Source organism: Ipomoea nil, unplaced genomic scaffold (assembly GCF_001879475.1).
Source record: "Ipomoea nil cultivar Tokyo-kokei standard unplaced genomic scaffold, Asagao_1.1 scaffold3047, whole genome shotgun sequence".
Classification (NCBI taxonomy): domain Eukaryota; kingdom Viridiplantae; phylum Streptophyta; class Magnoliopsida; order Solanales; family Convolvulaceae; genus Ipomoea; species Ipomoea nil.
Window position 1 is genome coordinate 560,435 of NW_017619475.1, and position 24,786 is coordinate 585,220.

At 34.2% G+C, this 24,786-nt stretch overlaps 1 protein-coding gene across 1 annotated transcript; it reads right to left on the bottom strand.

The window, feature by feature from the left end:
- Positions 1–4,792: 4,792 nt before the first annotated feature.
- Positions 4,793–15,611, bottom strand: LOC109163881 (beta-glucosidase 12-like). The gene is made up of 13 exons (XM_019312598.1): positions 15,391–15,611; positions 14,844–14,913; positions 14,689–14,747; positions 13,852–13,927; positions 12,446–12,523; positions 12,086–12,173; positions 11,383–11,647; positions 10,741–10,847; positions 9,978–10,195; positions 9,261–9,292; positions 8,407–8,506; positions 8,172–8,274; positions 4,793–4,982 (listed from the first exon to the last, which is right to left on the bottom strand). Exons 1-13 carry the CDS (start codon positions 15,559–15,561, stop codon positions 4,814–4,816), a joined length of 1,536 nt encoding a protein of 511 aa, XP_019168143.1. The 5' UTR covers positions 15,562–15,611; the 3' UTR covers positions 4,793–4,813.
- Positions 15,612–24,786: the final 9,175 nt, after the last annotated feature.

The window sequence follows — 24,786 nt, forward strand, 5'->3', positions numbered from 1 at the left end:
CAAATATTTCCTGCGTCTTCATAAGCCCTCTTTGATTTGCCTTTTTGAACCAAAGATTTCAAGAGCCCAGGCCAACGAAATATGCTCTAGTTTAGGTTTTGATGAATGGATTAGAGTAGAAGCTGTAGGCTATTCGGGAGGGATTTGGTTGTTCTGTTCTGTTTCAATTAATATTGAGATTCTCTACACTCATCCTCAATTTATTGCTTTTCAGGTCTATGATAATGTCTCTGCGCCCTGGCTTATGTCCGTGGTGTATGGTTGTCTAGACATGGCTCTAAGAAGACATTTATTTGCGGATCTTTCGTGATATTTCTTTAATCCACAAGGTACTTGGTTAGCTATGGGAGATTTCAACTCTGTTACTTGTCAAAGCGAAGTCAGTAATAAGGAAACCTTTTCCATGTCAAGGTGCACTGACTTCAACGATTGGATTTTTATGGAAGAGCTAATAGACTTAGGCTTTACGGGCTCATCTTATACTTGGATAAGGGGTCTTGATACGCCATCCTTCAAAGGTGCTCGGTTAGATCGGGCTTTGAGCAATGTGGAATAGAGCTTACGATTCCCGGACGCTAAGGTTACTCACCTCCCCATGATTGGATCCGATCATTCGCCTTTACTCATTTCCATAACCACATGCCCCCAACAGTTCTGCTCATCCAGGTTCAAGTTTAACATGGCATGGACCACACATTACAGCTTTCAAGCGTGTGTCCAGTCAGTTTGGAGAAGCGATTTGGATCTGTCAACAAATAAATCTGCAATGGTTGAGGCTCTCTCAGTTTGGAGTAGGGACTCCTTTGGCAACATTCCACAGAAAAAGAGACGTCTCCTTGCTAGACTAGAAGGTGTGCAATAGAGTCTCTCGATGGGTATTAGATCTGATCTGGTTAGACTTGAACGAAGGTTAAGGAAGGAGTTGGAGGAAACGCTCTACCAAGAAGAACTTATTTGGTTTCAGCGATCAAGGGAGGAATGGATCAAGTCGGGAGACCGTAACACCCGTTTTTATCAAGTGGCGACTACGGTTAAAAGAAATCAATCCAGGGTCAGTAAGCTAGTGGATGCTGATGGTCATCTAATTTGCGATGATGGTCTACTCCTTAAGCATGTATATGACTATTTTCTGGGTCTATTCACTACTGAGGTTGATGTCAATCGAACTAATTTCTGTTATGGTTGTTTCCCTCCTCTTTTAGAAGAGGACTGGGCCTCTGTAAATGCCCCCTTCACACCAGAAGACATTAAGACAGCCCTTTTCGATATGGTCCCATGCAAGGCCTCGGGCCCGGATGGATTTACACCAGGTTTCTTCCATAAAACTTGGCCGACAGTGGGAACAAGTTTGTTTAGTTTTGTCCACCGCTTCTTCGAAGATGGGATTCTCCCACCTGGCTGCAACGACACCATTTTATCTTTAATTCCCAAGGTACAGAACCCGGAACGCATCACTCAATTCCGGCCGATAGGACTTTGCAATGTTGTGTATAAACTGATCACGAAGGTTATGATGATTCGTCTCAAGGATATGGTTAGAAAACTTGTAGGCCCCCACCAATCAAGTTTTGTTCATGGTAGGCAGATAACCGATAATACTCTAGCTTACCAGGAGATTTTGAATGCGTTCAGAACAAAAAAAGGAAGGGTAGGTTGGATGGCTTTAAAGGTTGATCTCGAGAAAGCTTACGATAGGCTCTCTTGGTGCTTCATTGAGGATACTCTCCGAGATATTGGCTTTAACCATACTGGATCAGGAACATTATGTGCTGCGTTACTTCTCCCCGCCTAGTAGCTCTCTGGAATGGGCAGCTCACAGATTGGATTTCACCAAGAAAAGGACTAAGACAGGGAGACCCTATTTCCCCCCTCTTATTTGTGTTGTGTGCCGAGAGACTGAGTCATATGGTGGATTCCTCTGTCAGGAGTGGAAATTGGAAAGGGGTTAAAGTTACTCGTATTGCTCCTAACATGTCTCACCTATTTTTTGCAGATGACCTGGTCTTTTTTGGTGAAGCCAACTCCATCCAAGCCTTGGAAATGAAGAAATGCCTCGATCTATTCTGCTCATGCTCTGGACAGAAGATTAACTTGCAGAAGTCATCACTCTTCTTCTCCAAGAACACTAATCTCGGGACTCAGCAAAATATAGCAGCAACCTTAGGAATTCCCTCTGTCTTGGACATGGGCAAACATCTGGGTCTGCCTTCGATTCATGGAAGGCTGAAGAAGGATTCCTTTGACAACATCTTGGAGAGGATTAAGGCACGCCTCTCTGGCTAGAGCTCTAGGACACTCTCTCTAGCTGGCTGACATGTCATGGTCCAATCTGTCTTATCTGCGATCCCGTATTACTCTATGAAATCCACGCTTATTCCCTCTGGTGTAATCGATTCTATCGAAAGGTTGATTCGTGGTTTCCTTTGGGGCAGTAGAGAGGGAAAAAACAAGTGTCACCTGGTGAAATGGGGGATTGTCACTAACAGTAAAGCTAATGGGGGTTTGGGCATCAAAAGCCTAAAGCATATGAACCTAGCCTTCTTGGCAAAACTAGCATGGAGACTCTCTCAAGATGGAAACTGCCTTTGGACCAACCTTTTTAAAGCTAAATATGATTTTGACCCCTCTGTTTGGTCCTCATGGCAGCCTAAGAGGAATAGCTCGAACGCTTGGAAAGGGATTCTCCAAGCTCTTCATATTTTTCGAAACGGTATCAAGTGGCATGTGAGGAATGGAAGAGCCACTCGTTTTTGGCTTGATAGTTGGTTACTGGATAGACCTTTATTTGAAGAAGCCTCTGCTCCCATTGCCCCATCCTCTCTCAACAATCTGGTGGCAAACTACTGGATCTCAAATGAAGGATGGGACTGGGATATGTTAGACCGCGTTCTCCCTGAACATATCTTAAACAAGCTCTCTACTTTTGTTCTCCAAGAAGATACACTCTTGGGCGATCGTTTAGTCTGGTATAAGGAGCCCAATGGACTTTTCTCGGTTAGTTCAGCCTACGAGTTAGCATTAGAGACACAGGAGGGGGCTGAATCTGTGAAATGGAAAGCTATTTGGAAATTTAAACTCCCAAGCCGAATCTGTATGTTCCTATGGTTGGTCAGACATGACAAAATTCTCACCAATCAGAACCGAATGAGACGTAGACTTACAGATAACGAAGATTGCTGGTTCTGTGGTAACATTGCTGAGGATACGAACCATGTTTTACACTTTTGCCCACTAGCTGAGGAAGTCTGGAAGTCTGTACTGCCACATTTCCATGCAAGCTCGATCCATCTTCCCCTTGTGCACTGGCTGGACAAAGGGATTGCTGTGAAAGATCACGGAAGGAATCCAGCGAGCAGCAATACTACATTTGCGGTGACAGTATGGTGGCTTTGGAAATGGCGTAACGAAGCCATTTTCAGAGGTACAACCAAGCCCTTGATTGTTAAGCGGTCTCTCATATTATCTCAGGTAGATCAGATCAACTTGTCCTTTGCAAGATCGAATTGCCCTTCAATGGTGGAGAATCCTTCGGTCTGGAAACTGGTCGCTTGGAACAAACCCCCACCAGGCATACTCAAGATGAATTTAGATGGTGCTGTTCCTATTCACTCTTTTAAAGCAGGCTGCGGCGGAGTAATCAGAGACTCGACTAGATCTTGGAAGGAAGGATTCATAGCCAAGCTGGGGTGTTGCACTCCTTTGGAGGCCGAATCTTGGGCAATTTTGAAAGGTATTCAACTAGCTTAATTATGCTCGCGGTTTCAAGGAGGTGATTTTTGAAAGTGATTCATGTGAAGCTGTGGATCGGAGTTCTTGAATAATTCGCGAACCCCCTGTATAGCTGCTCATAACGTTCTTGAGGCATGTAAAACGGAGCTTCGTGCCTTCAACTTCTGGCAGATATCAGCTATCAACCGTGAGCAGAACCGAGTGGCTGATGCACTAGCAAAGATGGCTCTCAACCATGATTATGGCCTTCTGTCTCTCACTGACCCTCCAGATGAGGTTGGCGCTCTACTTGAAGACGATATTGCAAGCCTTCCTTCATGGCGTTTTACGCATAGTTTGTAGTAGCTTATGTCTATCTTCCCTTCTTTTTGGGTCTCCCCCTTCCTTCTCATATAAAAAAAAAAAACAATTAATAGTAGTCAAATAAGTCAAAATTGACCGATAAGTTAATATTTTACCAAACAGGTATATCTTACTTGCATCGAGATTCCTTGGGTCAGCCAGAACTCAAGAAACCGGGAAGGGACATCACCAAGTATCCTGTACCCGACTGTATGTGCAATAGCAGCAGCAGCAGCAACACAAGTCATTCTTCTGTCTAGAAATCTCATTCAACATCTAAATCCCGCTAGCCCCTATGAATTACCAATCTCGAGATTTCAAGCACACATAAACCTGATTGCTGACCACGAGATTCTATGAATGGTTTTGGAATGAGCATGGCGATAGACACGATTATTCGGCAGAGGTTATCTGTAAGAAACACAGGCCTAATATAGTTCCATTTTTTGGTTATTTTCTTCTTTGTATATGTAGCCCTTAGAAGGAGTAGAGAAGGCAATATATGATCATTGTATAGGAAATTAAATGCATATACTTTATTATTATTCAATTCATTCTCTATACTTGTATGTAATCAATTAGCAATAACAGATCGACTTGTATATGTGAATAATAGTATGAATTTTGAAGGTCACATGCATTGTCTCAATCTGCAATCATTCAATTCATTAGAACATTAATAATTCAACATTATTGGAAAGTAAATAAATATAGCAGAAGAGATTGGAAGTCTTATGAAGTTTTATTTGAGAAGGAATTTCTTGAACCAAAGAGCAGAATGCTTGGGATATCTCTTGAGATTGTCCTTATAGTTTATGTAGTTGATCCCAAACCTTTGGGTGTATCCGAATGTCCATTCAAAATTATCCAAAAATGACCATGCAAAGAACCCCTTAACATTTGCTCCATCCCTGTAATACCAAAGGGGAAAAGAAATTACTTAAAAAGTAAATTTATATGGTCAAAAGATCATTTTAGTTCCTATGCTTTGCCTTTTTATTAAACTATAATTCAATACATTTTTTGTTCGTGATGACACCATCAAGGTTAGTGGTTCAAGTCTCACCAAAAGTAATGTCTAGTTCGGGGACAAGATTTTTTATTTTTTTTTTTTATTTTTTTTTTTGGTGGAAGTTTTGCACTTTTAATTCCGAATTGTTCCACTTTTAAAAATTCAATCCCTGTAAGTTAAATTAAACAAATTTAATCTCTTAATTGTTCATAATTGTTACACTTTTAGTCCATAGTGTCATAAATTATCAAATTCCTATAACATATGAGGTCATTTTCATCATTTAAAATCAATATTCACTGTTAAAAATAATGTTCACATGGAGAGAATGAAACATTAACCATTGATATTGATTCTAAATGACAAAAAAATAACATCACAAAAAAGAGTTTGCAAATGGTTTTTGACAAGTACATAACACTAGGGACTGAATTAAAAGTGTATCAGAATGGACAATTAAGGAACTAATTTGTTGAAATTAATTAACATGGACCAAATTTCTAAAAGTGAAACTATTCAGGTGTAAAAAATATTATCCCCCCCCCCCCCACCCCCCCTCCCCCACTTTTTTTTTTCCTTCTTTTACATGTAGAATATTAGAATTCCAATTTTATTGCATCCATCCTATCAGACACACACACACACACACACATATATATATATATATATATATGGGAGAGTTCAGGTGAGAACACCTCTCTCCCTGTAAAAAGTGTGGACAAAAATCAAATGTCATCATATCATTACTAAACTTTAAGGTTTGCAATAATTATAAAATGAACACCACTTTTAAAATTTTTCTATAATTATAAAATTGTCCCATGTTTTTTTACTAAAACCCTCAACTATATATTGATGAATCATGATGGATGGTTGAGATCAGTCCTTACTTTTTACAGGGCACGCTCAAGTGAGAACGGTTGTCCAGGAGAGAAATAAGAACCATTTAAAGATGTCCACGTGTCCAGATCAACGAATTAGATGTAATTTTTAAAAAAACGACGAGGTGGAATTTTCGTAAATAACTCAAACTTTGGTGCAAGTAAATGTGTTATAAGTGCAAGAGCTGGTGCACCTTTTACAAGTAAAAAATGCAAGTAAAATCACTTACAAGTGCATCTATTTTCACTTATAAGTGCAAGTAATTTTACCTTGTTAACATTCGTGCATCTAGGTGCAACTACTTATAACGATAGGTGCACCTAGAACAAGGTGCACTTAGTATTGATGCTCAGTGTAAATTTTACTTGCATCTGTAATACATTTTACCTGCACTTGTAATACATTTTACTTGAACTGATGTGCACTATATGAAACTTCTACTTGCACTTGTAATACATTTTACTTGCACTTTAATGTTTAATTATTTATGAAAATGCCACCGCGTTTTTTTTTTTTTTAAATAAGTGTTTCTCATCCGTTAGATCTGGACACGTGGACGGATGTCATGCATTCTCATTTCTCTCCTAGGCGGGTAGTTCACACTTGAACGCAACCTATTATATATATATATATATATATATATATATATATATATATATATATATATATATATATATATATATATATATATATATATATATATATATATATATATATATATATATATGGTTAGGTTCCTGTGAGGTCAGGTCTTCCCGTGCGGTCAGTGTGGCATACACCATTAGGTATGCATAAATGCACCACACAGTGTTCGTAAATACACCATTATATGTGGTGTATTTTTTGGCATTTCATTCTGGTGTATTTTCAAACACTGTATGGTGCATTTATTCATACCTAATCGTGTATGCCGCACTGACCGCACGGGAAGACCTAACCTCACAGGAACCAATATATATATATATATATATATATATATATATATATATATATATATATATATATATATATATATATATATATATATATATATATATATATATATATATAAAATCCCAACCAATATACCCATTTATAAAATGACGCCGCATTTGCCACATCATTTGTTTTTTTTGTTTCTTTTTAGATTTTAATATTTAAATGCAATGTTGCAAAAAACGTTAGGCGCTCCCTAGGCGCCGCCAAGGGGGCGCCTAGGCGCCGATTTCTTATTATCTATTATTATTTTTAATTAAAAATAAAATTGAAAATTAAAAATTTTCAAAATTATGTAATAAAACATAAGGTTTTCATAGTTATTTCTTAGAAACTATTTACGAAAGTGGTTGTCAAATTGTTCAAAAGATTGTTTAAATCATTTAAATACATTAAAAAAAAAACTAAAATTAAGGCTAACCCCATCCCAGAAATTTTACCCCTTTCTAAATGACATGGAAGAGAGAGAATACATTTTTTTATTCTTTTTTTATGCTGATGTGTATTGAAATTGGAGAGAGAATTGCTAAAATAGAAATAGGAGAGAGAATTTGCTAATGAAAGAAAAAGCTGCAAAAGGACAACTGCACAACTTTTTATGTCTTTTTTATTTTTATTATTTCTTTTAATATTATTTTATTATATACAAAATTGATGATGTGGAAGTGGGACCCATTTTAAAAAGTGAGAAATTTTTGAGATAAGAATAGCCTAAGAGCTAAAGAAGTATTTTTTTGAGAAATTAGTGGACCAAACCGTCTTTGATGTCGTAAAAATACGTGATTTGAAAAAAAAAATTGTCCAAATTAGACAACCGAGTCAAAAGTTATGCCTTCGGAACTTTTCTCACATTTTCAACAAAAAAAAAAAAAATACCCGAATCGGCCGGTTAGGCGGTCTAGGCGGCCGCCTAGACAGCCTAGCCGGCCGCGGAGGAGGCCGCCAAGGCCATTTCTCGCGGCGGCCTCCCACCGCCTAGGCGCAATTTTTGCAACACTGTTTAAATGTAATTAATATAAATTAATAATGTTATTTTAATATATTAGGGTCCACTTTTAAAAATTAATTGATTGGATTTGAAGAGATATAGTGTGAATAGTAAATGATTTGCAAATTAGATAATGTGAAAGTGCAATCCATTTTTTAGAGTAGGAGAGATTTGCAGGGATAAGGATACTTTTATGACCAAATGGCTCTGCGATGCCTACTTGTAATGTAGATATGAACTTACATAAGAGCTGCCTTTATGGCCAAGAGATGGCTGTGGTAGAAATGGACCCTGAGAGTGTCATTAACCCCTTGTTGAACTTCAGTGATATTGGCATCACTCATACCTAAATATATTCCCAGAAAAATTTATTGATTGAAACAAAATACGGAGTAATAAATATAGATTTAAATTATATTATTGAAATAAATCTGAAATGGAGTATACGTTACCATTTTAAGAGCAACATTATTCTTACCGTTCTCTGTAATGTAAATCACTGGATTGTTATAATTTTTCTTAACGTAAAGAATCAACTCTGTAAGACCTTTAGGAACAATACTGAGACCAATTCCCGTCTGCACAATATGCCATACAAATGTTAAAATAGTTTTTTATACCAAAATTTGTACAATCTAATGAGTCTTTATCTAACTAATACACGAAAATGCAATTAGGCTCATAAAATTTACACGAAAATGTAATTAGGTTCATGAACTTTAAAAAAGTGCAATTAAACACTTGAACTTGTCATTTTGGCGCAATGACTGGTTATTCACCTGGAATAACTGGTCATTAGGGTTCTAGCGATAATTCCAATGACAATTTCGACGACTAAAAATTTCAGTGACCATTTGACTTGAAAAAAGAAATTCTGGCGATGGTCTGCAGTCGCCTTCTCCGAGAGAAGACGACTAGACAGGTCGCCTTCTCCACAGGAGAAGATCACTGGCTGATCCTCTTCTTCGGTGAAGAAGGCCACCGATGATTGATTTTTTTTTTAAGCGGGCAGTGAACAGTGATCAGCAGCAGTCAACGATGCTCAATGGTGATGCTATATGTAGACTTGTATTATAACAAATAAGTTTGATTCCATTAGATTTTAATTAAATATTACCATAATTATATTTAGTAATTTATCATATAAAAAAATATATTTTAATATAGTATGAATTCTATAACTATAAATTTTTAAAAATTATATGCTATTATTTTAAAAAATATTTAAATATTGAGTATTAATGTTGGACATATGTTTTTATGCATTTCGCAAATAAAATACTACTATAAATAAATTACTGCCATACTATTCTCAAGTAGACAAGTACGTACCCGTGCACCAATGAGTTTTCCATTCCTCTCATCTGCAAAAGGAGAAATTAAAATAAAAATACAACATAAAAGAAATTTTTCTTAGAACATGACTAATAGTGGCTTTTTTTTTTTTTTTTTGGGAAAGAAAAAGAGAGAGTAAGGTGATTGAGGAGAGAGGAGGGAGGGATTCTTGTGCAAGAATTCAATTTTTTTTAGAGAAAAAAGAAGAAGAAGAAATTCATGTAGTAAGAATCATGCAAGGTGCTTAACGGACGCATGTTCTTCACAGGCCCGTTGAGTAATTGGAGTGGACCCGCACGGGTTTAGCTCAATGGTTTAGTGGGCAGTATTTGGGGTAAGAGACCAAGATTCGAATCTCGGTGGCGGCAGTGTGAGAATTATGTTCAAAGTGGGCAGATTCCTTGTGCCCACAAGCATTTGGCCCTGCCTACTAACCCATTGAGTCACCGTAATTACATCCTCCCACATGTTCTGTCGGGGTGGGGATTCAGCCTTTTGGGGTAAGAGTAATTGGAGTGGTTGTCAGTCACTCTTCTATAATAACTCTTCTTCTTTTCCCTTTTATAATAGTTTTTAATTTCATTTTTCTTTGCAATACATTAGGATTTATTAAAAGAAAAGAAAAAGCTCTCACAATCTACCATGCTTTTACTATTAATTCGGAATAACTAAAAAAAAAAAAGGTTGAATAAATTGAAGATGCATAGTGCTTACTTGTTAGATTGGCTCTCGAGTCTGTGGAATAACTAAGGTTAACCATACTAGGGGAAGGAATGTTGGCTGCATAATTGGCAGTATAGTAATTTAATCCCAAGAAATCAAAGGAGCCTTTCACCATCTTTGCTTCCTCTGATGTGAACTCTGGCAGCCGATTTCCCACAATTGTGCGCATGCTTTTTGGATACTCACCTCTTGCTAATGGATGCATGAACCTGTATGTTCACCCTCAATTTGGTTAAATTGATAGTAGATAATTATTACAAATAAAAAGGGGTGTTTGGTAAATAGCTGTTAGCTGATTTGATTAGTTGATATCATTAGCTGATTGTGGAACGATGTTTGGAAAATTAGCTATGAGCTGATACCAAAAAAATGATCAAAAAAGTTGATTTGAGCAATTTTTTGAATTTTAGTGTTTTGGAACAACAAGTTATTACAAAAAGCTATTAATCAAACACTTATATTCATTGTTTAATCAAGTTAAACAATTAATAATGGTCAACTAAGTCAAAATTGGCTGATAAGCTAATTATGTTACTATATAGAGCCAAAAAATTTGTCAAATTTTATGATTATGGAAGCCTTTTCTGAAATTAAGCCAATGGTGAATTAAATATTTAATTAATTTTTTCCCTTCAAAAAAAAATATTTAATTTTTTTGATTAGACCATATTGATTCTTGAATAGGTCCTAATTAAACGTTTAAGTACTACCCAGAAAATAGGATTATGGAAATTGTAGTATAGGAATGAATTACCATCCAAACATGAAGTCAAGTGCTCGTTGAGCTGCTTCTGCATCTGAGGCTGTTTTGGAGTATGGCACAAACCAATTAGATACAAGCACTATTCCTATATCACCTTTCTGTGTCACCCGCATGCCATTATACCAATCAACACAAATTAAACAAGATTTTATCTATTCCATACCATTGAAAAATGATTATATATATATGAAAAAAACAAAAACTTTTTTAGTATGTACTTCAATTATTTTCTATTAGTTCATGCATGGTGCAATATAATCATTAAACTCATAACAACTAGCAGCCACCTTGCACAAGATCAGAAGATACATCAATCTAAGTTGTTCATAACTGGGTCAAATCAAGAAGCCTTGCACAAGAAGATACATCAACCTAAGTTGTTCATAACTGGGTCAAGTCAAGAAGCCCAATAAGCCGCTTCCATCGAGAATTGAACTAGTAATCTTGTGGTTACCAAGTCAACAGTCTGACCAACTTGACTCTGGAGTTGCCCCAAATCAATGGATATATTGTAACGACAAAAAGTGAGGAATGAAAGCAACTAGCATAGAATAATTGAAAGATTAAAAATGCAATTTTGGGTATATATAACATAAACAAAATGGTGTAGTGTGTTAACAAATTAAAATTTACTTTGTATTTTTGGGTGTATAGCTGAGCTGCAGCAGCATGGGCAAGAAGAAGGTGGTGGGCAACTATGTAAGGCTCAGTTGCAGAGTTTCCTGGAGTAGGGCAGCCATTAATATTGTCCATCCATGAAGAGCACCGCCCCGGAGCAAACTTGCCGCTGTCATAGCCCACTGAGGCAAAGGACCATGGTTCGTTTAAGGTAGCCCACACCTTCACTCTATCCCCAAATTCTTTGAAACAAATCTCTGCATAATCCTTAAAATCCTCTCTGCATCCAATTAAGTTTATTGCAAGCTAAGTCAGACTTTTTTTTAGAAAAGAAATTATACCAAACAGCTATCAGTTAACAGCTAATTTACCAAACACTTTTCTACAACAGCTAATGTTATCAACTAGTTATACCCTCTAATTAACACAATCAGCTACCAGCTATCAACTAACAACCATTTACCAAACAGGGCCAATAAAACAGTTATACCTTCTAATTGTATTTTCTTCTAATTTGATAATAAAATTGTATTTCGTGTTCAGTTCAATAACATATTTAACCATTTTCTTATAATTTATAAGTAAAATAGTTACTTATTAAGATATGATGCATGCACTATTACTTTAGACGAACTGATCTATGTAAACCTGAGTCACGTCGCTATCTCTATTCATTAATCATAAGTAGTATATATATGTAGGAGGATAATTTGCTTACACAATTTTAGGGCTTAGAAAGCCAAGATATTCTTCTTCCAGTGCCTGGGGAAGATCCCAATGAAAGAGGGTGACTATAGGCTTTATACCTGTTGATCGATAATATAATGTCAAATTGATCATTTCCAAAAATCAAAGGAAAACAAATGCACAAAGAAATATAATATAATTATTCGCTGAATTATGCTTGATTAATAGAACTTAACTCTATAGGTACTTATTCAGCGTTTTCATGTCTTTGCATACATATATGGAGAAATAAAAGTATTAACTAAATACATATTACATTAATGAAACGAGTTAACTCTAATTGGTTTAATTTCGTATGAATTATTCAAATTATAACTCAATAATCACTAACCTTTAACTAGCAACTCGTTTATGAGATTGTTATAGAACGCAATACCCTCTTTATTGATTCCTTTGCTCAACTTCCCATCTACCAGCAAAAAGATGTAATTAAAAAGAAACAAAGAAAGAAAAGTTAAGGTAGAAAATATCATGCGAAAAGCTATCAATTAACAAATCGTCATTTTTGATGGCTTATATTTATATATACATATATAGGGCTGGTTTAGTTGCGGCAGAGCTAGCCTGCCCCACTCTTGTGCTGTCTCACGGCCGTCTCGTGGTGCACTTAAAAGTGGTATGTGCTACACTTAGTAGTGAATGCCGCATCACCAAACATATCTACATGGGAGGGCTCGGCCGCACATAATTTGGATTATATATATATATATATATATATATATAGGGTTAGGGTCATGTGAGAATATGTCTTTCCGTGTGGTTGGTGCAATTTACACTATTATGCATAAATGCACCACACAGTGTTCGAAAATACACCAAAATGAAATGCCACAAAAGAAAAGTCCATGCAACTTAGAGTGAGATATTATATGCCAATTACGTATACCTATAAACAAAACTATTTAATATGAAAATTTATAAAAATATTGAATAAAAAAAATTATACTAACAAAATTGTTCAAATAAATATTTAAAAATATACTTACTAGTTGTATAAAATTAAAAATTTTAAAATAGAATTATAATAATAATATAGTTTTTTTAAAATCGAATGTAGTATTGCAAACAAGCAAAAAAACTGTTGTTCGTATTAGCAATTTGATATTGCGAACAACAAAATCAAATTGTTATTGCGAATAACAGTCTACTGTTTGAATAAAAAGAGAAAAACTATTATATTATAAATATAAACCAAAAAGAATAAAAATCCAATATACAAATATTTACGAAATTATGAAACATATACCACGTAGTAAAATTTGAGAAATGGATTTAAAAAAACTATTTATATTGGATAAATTTTTTTTTATAAAATTCGTAGTTTGAAAGATTTAAAAAAAAAAACAAATAACATTTTAAATATCAATAGACTTTGAAAGTCTGAATTGATACTCATTCACTTCAGACACTTTAAAAATCCGATTCTAATACAAATAAACTTTTAAAAACATTTTAAAAATTTAGATCAAATACTACAAAACTTTTGAAATTTCTTAAATATTTTTAAAAATATATACAAATCATCTTCATGTAAATTGTAGCTGTTTTCTTTGAAACGATTTAATAACATCATTAAAAAACAAATCAATATTATTGTATTTATCGATACAAGTTGTCAAATGCGACGATTTTTTGCATTGGGCCGTGCAAAAGCTTGCAGCTCATTTCACGTGTTCTGATCAACAAACATAAAATAACGTAAATTAAATCATGTAGGTGAATCATTGATTGTCATACATGGTAATATTCGAGACCATGAGATAGAAAACCTGAAACCATCCAACCCTTCATCTTTCATTAGTTTTATGTCTTCCTGCAGAATATATATATACACTATATAACGAACTGACAGATCAATTAAATATAATACACCAAATAATATCTATGTTTAAATGGTGAATAATGGTGTGTTTGGTTTGCACTTGGAATCAGAATCGGGATGTGAATCAAATACTTGATAATAATAATGGGTTATGATAGTATTTTGCATGTTTGGTAGTAGAGTAGAATTATAATGATTAGCAATATTGATATTTTGTAATGTATGATCTTATAACGAGAATAAATGTTTTAAAAATAAAAGAAATAAAAAGTTAAGGCAATTGAACATAATATAATGACATCCAAAGCACTAATATAAATAAAAAAATTAAATCAAAAATCTAAAATTACTAATTCAAACTCAAAAATCAGATTATAAATAAGTTGGAATGATACCTGTCCCCTTTTTAACTAGGGAATTATTTTTTTTAATTGAATGGATAATCAAATCTCATAGTGCTATTTCAAACAAAATTTCATAGTAGCTCCATCATAGGGAAGGTTGTAGGTTTGAGCCTCAGTGGAGGCCATATTGGCTCTTTATGCTTCATTTAATTGAGAAAGTAGTTACAGAAGTATTTAAAAAAATAAAAATCGCATACTTACGTTTTAAACCAAACACTAACTATAATATTGATTCCCATTCCTGATCTGTAAACTCATGAACCAAACGCACCATAAATTTATTAATTACAACAACTAAGCTGATTAAATCATAATATTAAGGACTAAGAATCAATCTATTCTCAATACCTTGTAACGATGATAGAAATCAACAGCCACATCACCATTATTGTGGTCTAAAATTCTTTCTGCATAAATATAACACAATGTTTTGGCAAAGTTATATAACACACAATGATATCAAACTAATGAAAAATGAATTATATTAATGGAATGAAAGAGACCAGAATGTTTGTGCGTGTAGGTATCCCATATACTTAGACCTCTTCCACCCACTCTTGCTGCTCCTTCATACTACAATTCCAACATTAACAACATCGAAGAAAATTAAATTATGGTACATTATATTCGATCTACAAAAACATTGAGATCTTGAAAAAGTTCTCTAAATAAAACTCGACCCATTAGTTTAACTTTGAATTAGTTAAACACAAATATGTTTCCTGATAGATCTCCTATATCTTTTTTCGTGATAAGTAAGTGGACATTAACCATTTAACCATAGTGTCTGAACTTTTCCATTCTCATGCTCCATGAAGTTTTTTATTATCTGGTTGTCATATCCTTTTTAAAACCAAATTAGGGATAAGTAGGTAGACATTAACCATTTAACCACAATATCACGTCTCGAATCGAGCATGCATGGGTTGAACTGATCGGCTGACCCGGTTAACGCCCAACACTTAGTACCCATAATACTAATTGTATCTAAAAGCTAGCTATGAAGAGAAAAGATTAAAAGATAGATAGATGGAGAGGAAAAAGACGAACCTGATAGGCAGAGGAAGCTGTTCCAAAAATGAAATGCGGAGGAAAAGAGGTGCGGTTAAATGGAAGAGTTGCATCACCTACTACTTTCATCTCATGCCAACCCAACAAGTTGCCCAAAACTATTACTATCATCATCAGGAGGTTCACTATGAATGAATCTTTGGCCGCCATGCCCAGCTGCTATTAAGCTTTCTAATTCTATTCCCAAAACTTAATCAACACTCTATATGCCCATACGCACACTTATACTTAGAGAGAGTGTCATATATATATATATATATATATATATATATATATATATATATATATATATATATAGAGAGAGAGAGAGAGAGATCAGAGGATGCGGATCAAATAAAAAGGAAAAAGTGTCAAATTGGCCATCTAAGTCGATCGGATAGTGTAATTGAGTCTCCTAACTTATAAAAAGAGCTTCATTTAGATCCCCTAAACCTGTAAAATTGTTCAATTGAGTCCAAAGTGACCTGTTTAACAGGTTAAGTCTTCACATTGTTGACATGTGTCATTTTAAAATATTTTTAATTTTTGTTTTTCTTTTAATTTTATTTATTTATTTATTAAAATATATATTATATATAAAAAATATTTTTTTTTTTTAAAAAAAAATGCAAAGCTGTTTTTTTTTTTTTTTTTTTTTTGAAAACGCACAAAGCTGTTTAGGTGGCTATTTTTTGTTTTTATTTTATTTTATAATATATATTTTAATAAATAAATAAATAAAAATTTTTAAAAAAATATTTTAAAATGACACGTGTCAACAATGTGAAGACTTAATCTGTTAAACAAGTCACTTTGGACTTAATTGAACAATTTTACAGGTTTAGGGATCTGAATGGAGCTTTTTTTTAGTTAGGGGACTCAATTGCACTATCCGGTCGACTTAGGGGGCGAATTTGACACTTTTCCCAATAAAAAAGGCTCAACAGGTAAAAATGCCGACAATTTTCAGCCTTAGATACAATCTAAATCAACAGCCCAAATTGAATTTTAATTAAAAAATGCACAGTGGTATATTTGTAATTTTGAGTAAATAAGTCAGCTTGTCTTTTGTATCCGAGTGCACATTTGTTCTTCTTCGAGTGCACATTTGTCCTTCTTCGAGTTCACATTTGTCCTTCTTCAAGTGCATCACTTTTATTTCAGTTCTTGGTTTCTCCTTTGAGTGCACATCTTTGTGTCTTTGAGTGCAAATCTTTTGGCCTTCAAGTGCACGTTTTGTAGTTTTCAAGTGCATGTTTTCTTTCTATGAGTGCATAATTAATTTATTTCGAATTTTTCCTTTTAGTGTCATTTTTTTTTCTCTCTCCCTTGTCTTCTGGTGATCATCTTTATGCTTTCAAGTGCTCAATTTAATGCCTACAAGTGTATGTGTGTCTTACTATTGTGTAAAAATAAAATATAAAAAAAAAACTTAGCATTCAAGTGAACCTTTTTTTTTTTTTTTACTTCGGTGCAGATTTTTTGCCTTCAAGTGCACAGTTTTATGCCTTCAAGTGCACAACTTCTGGGCAGTATTTGTTATATCTTGTGCATTCTTTTCAATAATATATAACTACATTTCTAATGAAATTTGTGAGATTTACAAACAATTTGTATGGGTAATTGGTATAATAACACTTAATTTAAATAACCTCTCTTTTTGGTAACATAAATTGCATATTTATTTGCCTTCGAATGCAATTTTTTTCACTTTCAAGTGCACTTTTTTTTTTTTTAACTTCAAATGCACTTACCGCATTTTCGCACGGAAAGTGGCATGTGCACTTGATCCTAAACATATAATATATATATATATATATATATATATATATATATATATATATATATATATATATATATATATATATAATTGCACTCAGGTGCGAATGCTTCGCCCAAGAGCGAAATAGGAATGGATTCTGTATATCCACGTGTCCAGATCTAATGAATAAGAAACACAGATTTTTTTTAAAAACGCGGTGGCATTTTCGTAAATAATTGAACATCGAAATGCAAGTAAAATGTATTACAAGTGCATGTAAAATGTATTATAGGTGCAAGTAAAAATTTACACTGAGCATCAATACTAAGTGCACATATAGTTATAAGTAGTTGCAGCTATAGTTCTAAGTAGTTGCACAAATAGTTATAAGTAGTTGCACCTAGGTACATGAATGTTTGCGAGTGGTTTTCAAGGGTATTACTACCCACTGAACTCAGATCAATGAATGTTAATAAGGCAAAATTACATGCACTTATAGATGAAAGTAGGTGCACCTATAGTTATAAGTAGTTGCACCTATAGTTATAAATAGTTGCACCTATAGTTATAAACACACTCAGGTGCATGAATGTTTGCGGGAAGTGAATTCTAACAAGGCAAAATTACATGCACTTATAGGTGAAAATAGGTGCACTTGTAAGTGATTTTACTTGCACTTCGATGTTCAACTATATATATATATATATATATATATATATATATATATATATATATATATATATATATATATATATATATATATATATATATATATATATATATATATAGGATCAAGTGACTCATCTCAACCATTAAAAAAGTTAGAAAGGGTGGATGGGATTAAAAGTCAACTAGCATTTAATTAAGGATAGTTTTAAAATAGAAGGGTTAAAGAGTAATTGTATTATGATGTTTAATTTTGGTTATAATTAAAATAGAATATTTACCATAATATAAGGAATCCTATTAATCTAAATAATTAATTATATTCAGAATTATATTATGAATTCTAGGTAATTCTAGGATGGATTAATACTTTCGTGGGTGTGTGTGTTTGTCTTACATAGCGTGTGCATATTCCGGTGTGTGCGTTTGTGTTACATGACGTGTGCATATTCCGGTGTGTGCGTTTTTGTTACATGGCGTGTGCATATTCCGTATGCACACGCCATTGTTGTGTGTGCTTTACTTCTTATGGGCGTGTGCATAACAATATATATCTAGGAGTGCGTTCAGGTGCTAACGGCTCACCCAGGAAAGAAATGAAAACGCATGTCATCCGTCCACGTGTCCAGATATAACGTATCAGAAACACTAATTTTTAAAAAAAAACTGGTCACATTTTCGTAAATAATTGAACATCGAAGTGCAAGTAGCAGTTTCATATAGTCCACCTATGTGCAAGTAAAATGTATTACAAGTGCAAGTAAAATGTATTACAGACAGTGTTGCAAAAATCGTGCCTAGGTGCTAGGCGCCGCCTAGCCGGCTGTACCGGCCGTTTTTTTTTTTTTTTAAAGGATTTAGGGGTTAAAAACTTTGCGAAGGCATAACTTTTGACTCGGTTATCCGTTTTGGACTTAATTTTAATTTTTTATGTATTTAGATGGTTTCAACAATGTTTTAAACAATTTTATAGCCACTTACATAAATAGTTTGTAAGAGAAAACGATGAGAACCTTATGTTTTATTAGTGAATTATGATAATTTTTAATTTTTAATTTTAATTTTTTTTACATTAAAAAAATAATAAAAATAAAAAATAAAAAATCGGCGCCTAGGAACCTAGGCGCTAGGCGCCCTCTCGGTGCCTAGGGGGGCGCTTAACGTGTTTTGCAACCTTGATTACAGGTGCAAGTAAAATGTCAATACTAAGTGCACCTAACGTTATAATTAGTCGCACTTAACGTTATCATTAACTGCGGTCATTCGCATGAGAGCGTGCATAGAAGACCCCAGGTGAAACGTCCAGTTGAATCTCAGCCATTAATTAACTAATCTTTTAAAAAAATCGCCACATGTAATCCACAATAATGTGCACTGGAAGGCACAACAACGTGCTTTGGAAGGCATGACAATGTGCTCTGGAAGGCATAACAATGTGCATTGGAAAACAAAAATGTGCATTGTAAAGCACAAAAATATGCAACAACTATTGAAAAGACAAAATTTAAAACATGATCTTCAACACAGATCATAAAAGATCACAATATTCAATTAAAATTAGTAACTAGTGATTTATTCAAGATCAAATGCTCTTAATATATATATATATATATATATATATATATATATATATATATATATATATATATATATATATAGGGATGGGAACAGGTACGGGAATAGCTTCCTATGCGATTGTGCGGTTGGACGCACAATAAGAATTAAACTAACGCACTTTAAATACACAATTCACGCACATTAAGCACACAAACAAAACATTTTAAGAACACAAATCACGCACCTTAAGAACACCAACCACACACCTTAATAACATAAATCACGCACCTGAAGTTTTAAAAATTGTTCACTTTAAATTTTACATAACTGACGCACCTTAAACATATAAATCGCGCACCTTGAGATGAAAATAACGCTCATTAAGAAGGGAACTCACGCACCTAAGTTTCAGCAACTACTCACATTAAGCACAAACTAACGCACCTTAAGCACCAAACTCACGCACCTTAAGCACAAAACCCACGCACCTTAAGCATAAAACTCAAGCACCTTAAGTTTCAACAACTACTACCATTAAGTACACAACCACACGCACCCTAAGCACAAATCTCACGCACCTTAAGTACAAACTCATGCACCTTACTCACAAAAATCATGCACCTTACATTTGATCTAAATGCATGTAAAAAATTATCAAAATGCCATCGTATTTTTTATTTAATTTTGGTAATCTAAACGTTGATTTAAGCAAAACCAATGGTTCTCCTTTGTTTGCGGTTGGACGCACATTAAGCATTAACTGGTGCACTTTAAGTACACAACACACCCACATTAAGCACACAAACAAAACACCTTCAGAACACAAACTCGCGCACGTTAAGCACAAAACTCACGCATGTATGTTAAGCACAAGTCTCACGCACCTTAAGCACAGAACTCAGACACTTCTTAAATTTCAACAACTACTCACATTGAGGACAAACACACACACGTTAAGCACAAAATTCATGCATGTTATGCACAAAACTCACGCACCGTGTATGCCAGCAAACAAGCTATTGCATATGTGTCATGCATGCATACTAATATAACACTTGTCCTACTAATATAAAGATACGGAGTAATACTTTATGAAAAGGTATAAGGACAAGCTATTGCATATGTGTCATGCATGCATTAATAATAGCATTGGATCCGTGTCGGGTTATTGTTGTTGATGTTGAACAACTTACTGCATATTCCGGACAGATATTTTCAAATTGCGGTCAATTATGAGACAAGCTAAGTATTTATACCAATTTTACATGTGCATTTTATTTTATTTTATTTTAATAAGGAATAAAGTACAAATAAATTACTGAACTATTTGGGAAATAAGAATTAAGTCATCGAACTCAAATAACCTCCAAAAAAATTTAAAATAAAAAAAAGAGTAAAAAAATTAACATTTTTAATAGGTTAACTTTTACTTTTTGCTGATTGGATTGTCACATATTTATTTTATTATTATTATTATTATTATTATTATTATTATTATTATTATTATTATTATTATTATCTACATAAATTATTTGTAAATTAAACAAATTTTCAAATTAGACATCCAAATCCTAATTAAATTCTCTCATCTCTAATCGCGACTTCTTCCCAAAGTGATGTCTAAACTTCCTGTAGCACCCCAGCCAAGTCGTATTGACATGCAATTGCTCACATGAATGCATGAAAGTACATACGAAGTTGGATTTCTGCACATAGTGTTTGACGACTTTTTTTGGAGGGATGCTCAGAGTATACTCAAAACAAGAAAGGGATAAGGGTAAAATAGGTCTTAAAAGTATACTCAAAACAATAATTAGACCCTTAATCTATAAAAAGCTTCAATTGAATTCCTAGACCCTAAAAGTATAATCAAAACAGTAATTAGACCCTCAATTTATAAAAAGTTCCAATTGAACTCCTCAACTTGTCTAATTAGTACAATTTAATCAATTTGCCTGTAATCACCCAGTCAACGCTAACATAAGCTATCCCGTGAATTTTTTCTTTAAAAAAAAAAAAAAAAAACCAAAAAAGCCTACGTGTATGCCAGCAAACAAATAAATTTTTATTTTAGTTAAAACCAAAACAAAATAACTAGAATAATACATACAAAAACCCTAATCTAATTCCTAATCGATCACATCTCCCATATTTTTCTTCCGTTCTGCCACAACCGTTCCATCTCCCTCCTCATCTCATATATTTATTCTCTTCACTTCTTGTCCAAAGATGATGTCTTCTGATCTTCTTGGAGTGCCTCTTCATTGTCTTCTCCATTAAAAGTGAGACCAAACTACAATACGAGCCATCCTTGTATTGCAGTGCAGATTAAAATCTCCATTTTGTATATCACGAGATAATGGCCAACAATTCTTTAGGTGTCAAAGATGGAAGATATGCATATCTTAAAATTTTAACTTTAGATATTACAATACATAAAGTTTGAATTTTTAAAATTTGATATATTTACAATTTGCTTTTTCTATTTTTTTTTTTTTTTAATTTTCAACAATTTTTTAGCATGAATTTCTTCTCTTTTTTTTTTAATTTTTTTTTTGGTTTGTTGAAATTGTTTTTTTATCTTTAAATTTGATTAGCATTATAATTTTTGGGTCTTTCGAAATTTTCTTTTTTTTTTATTTGTTCTAGGAGGGTGGATGTGGCTTTTTTATATGGAAAAATTTATTATGCAAGGATGATGATGTTGAATCTGATCTAAGTAAAAGATATGAGTTAGCATTGAAGAATCTCAATCTTGAAGTGATGGAAGATCTGAAATTGGTTATTGAATATGAAATTTCGAAGGTAAAAAATGAAATTGAGTCTAGAAGCAAAACATAATAAAATGATATCACTGATTAGTTTAGCAATTGTAGAACGACTTTCTGTGTAAGTAAGTTTGCAACAAAAGGTGATAAAAATAGATCTTTGTTGCCTTTGTTGTAGATTAATTTTTTGGTTAAGTACTTATAGATTAATCTTTTGATTATTTTTTGGCTAAGTAGTTGTAACACTTTTTGTGTAATGAACTAATGATTACTATGTTAAAAATCTCCAATAGTTTGTTAATGATATTGGCCTTAGTTTATATGTTTCACAGTGAATATGAATTGTAAATTGTTAAGTGACTATGAAAATTTTTTATTATACCAACTAAAACACTTACAAATGGTAATGAAAAATCAATTTGATCTGACCAGAAGGCGAGATCACCAAGTTAATACAGCTTAGGACTAATATGGAATCAAGATTTGGTGTTCAAATAATGTTCTGTAGGAGGAGATGGCTAGTAAGATGGGGTATGATGGGAATAATACATCCATGTATAGAGACAAGTGGATTAGCATTATAATAAAATAATTTCATAGCCAAAAAAAAAGTCAACAAACAACTAATTTAGTGGAACTTTTGCCACTTTACATTTGTCTTAACTAGCCATCAAAACAACAAATACTTTTTTTTCCACTTTACAACTTAGTAATAAAACTCACCATAGTATTTTCAGTGTTTGCTACAATGTTACAGTAAACTACAATCTTTCATGACTAATTCAACAGAATGTCAACTTCAACAACATTATTCTAACTTCATATTTTCAGTGCTCACTTGATTGGCCAGGCTACAACAAAGAAAATCATGATTAATAAATATTTTTAAAGATTAAAGAAATAAAATTAAATAAGGATAAATGAGTATGACACCTTTCTTATCTTTGGTTGCAAATTCTAGTAGGACACCGTGTTTTATTACGGCCTGAATTCTTAGAGATCAAGCATCACATTTCTTTTCTCTTCTTTGACAACATCATCTTACCACTGGCAATGGTAGCTTAGTGTCACAGACTGTTTTCCTGTGACCGTGCGAAGACCCAAAAGAATGTGAAAACGACCAATAGGTTAGCAATGTCATGTGGATGAAGGGGGCGTCATTAACATTAAGGGTTGTTCTGCCTTAGACACTAAGGTCTGGCCGAGTTAGGCACGCCGACCCGATTAAGTTTCGGGAGCCTGTCGATAGTCTTGGACTTGACTATGAAGGAGACCGATGCGATCGAAGGGCACAACTGGTTGGGAGATGTTGCCGCTTCTTTGATGAGTCCATAGCAAGGCGAAACCAGATTGGCTCGTATGTGGGTAAAGGCTGATCCGCGGGGTATGAGGGGTCCCGAGATGCCGCACGGGCGCTGTGCGCTGCGCCAGACTCTATGCCCGTGTCAGTAGTGCCACTAGTATTAGTAGTGTTATTGCCATGACTTCATGGAACTTCACTGACCTCACGATTTCTTTTTCGTTTAGGTCTCCCTTTTATTTTTTTATTTTTTATTATTTATTTATTATTATTATTTTTTTTGTATTGGAGCTCTTATCCCTTCACATTGGGTTTTTGGCCAAAACAATTTTCCATTCATACATTGGGGTGCATGTGCATAAGTCCTTAGATATACTTCTTTTGAGTAACATGCATCAATGTAACCTTCGGAATCTCTTCCTTGATCAAATATGACACAGATTGCATGTGCACAATGTATACCACTCAAATCTCATGTGCAACCTGAGCAGCATGTGAACAACATTCTGTAACGTTTTCCTTGTGTATTATTATTATTATTATTATTAAGTTTATTATATAATAACAATAATATTTAAGTGGTGCAAATCAATAGGCTGACTAAGTATTATAACTTAGTCAGCATTAGGTAATTAGTTACCTACATTGATGGGATGTAGGTTATTTAGACTCCCAAGTCCTCTCACTGCTCGGTTGACATATCATACACCATCTAAAGTCACTGAGAGAAGTGAGAGAAACACAACTAAAACCTACGGAGATTTTACAGCAGCCCGAGGAACTTCTGTTCATCAGACCACGAGTCCCTGGTGATCAAGATCTAAAGCTATGGCTGGAGGTTGGTGATCTAAACTCTGTTTTAATAGCCACGTATTTATTAATTGTCATGTGGATTATGTGCTTACATTTGGTATCAGTGCCATTTTTTATCTCTGCCTAGCCTTTTGTTCAATTGCATAATACAGTCATTTACATATGCTATACTTTCTTTGTATAATTTAGAATACATATGTAATGTGCAATTCTGTTGGGCTGCTAGAAATATTGTGTAATCTTTTCCGCATTTAGAATTTAAAAAAAAAAATTTACAATTGGTTTTTTTTTTTTTTTTCCGTCCGGACTGCTACTGTTCTTACCGTGATTGTTCGCCGGATTTTTGATTCGCCGGTGAGGGAAGTGCTCGCCGGATTCTGTTCGCCGGTGATGCACGGTCCTCTGGTGGCGCCGGCTGATTGTCCGCTGAGGACGGCGGTGGTGGCAGAACTGGGTTGCTCCCGGTGGTGACGGCACAGGCTGCCTCCATCAGTGGTGGCCGGCGGCGGAGACAAGCGGCACGGCGTGGC

What these genes read in the sequence shown, in the direction of transcription:
- LOC109163881 (XM_019312598.1), bottom strand. Translation starts at nt 15,561, where the DNA reads ATGGCGGCCAAAGATTCATTCATAGTGAACCTCCTGATGATGATAGTA. An exon ending in ATGGTCTCGAATATTACCAT is followed by an intron (nt 12,524 to 13,851) that starts GTATGACAATCA and finishes TTTTGCTGGTAG; the next exon opens with ATGGGAAGTTGAGCAAAGGA. An exon ending in GAAAACTCATTGGTGCACGG is followed by an intron (nt 8,507 to 9,260) that starts GTACGTACTTGT and finishes CATATTGTGCAG; the next exon opens with ACGGGAATTGGTCTCAGTAT.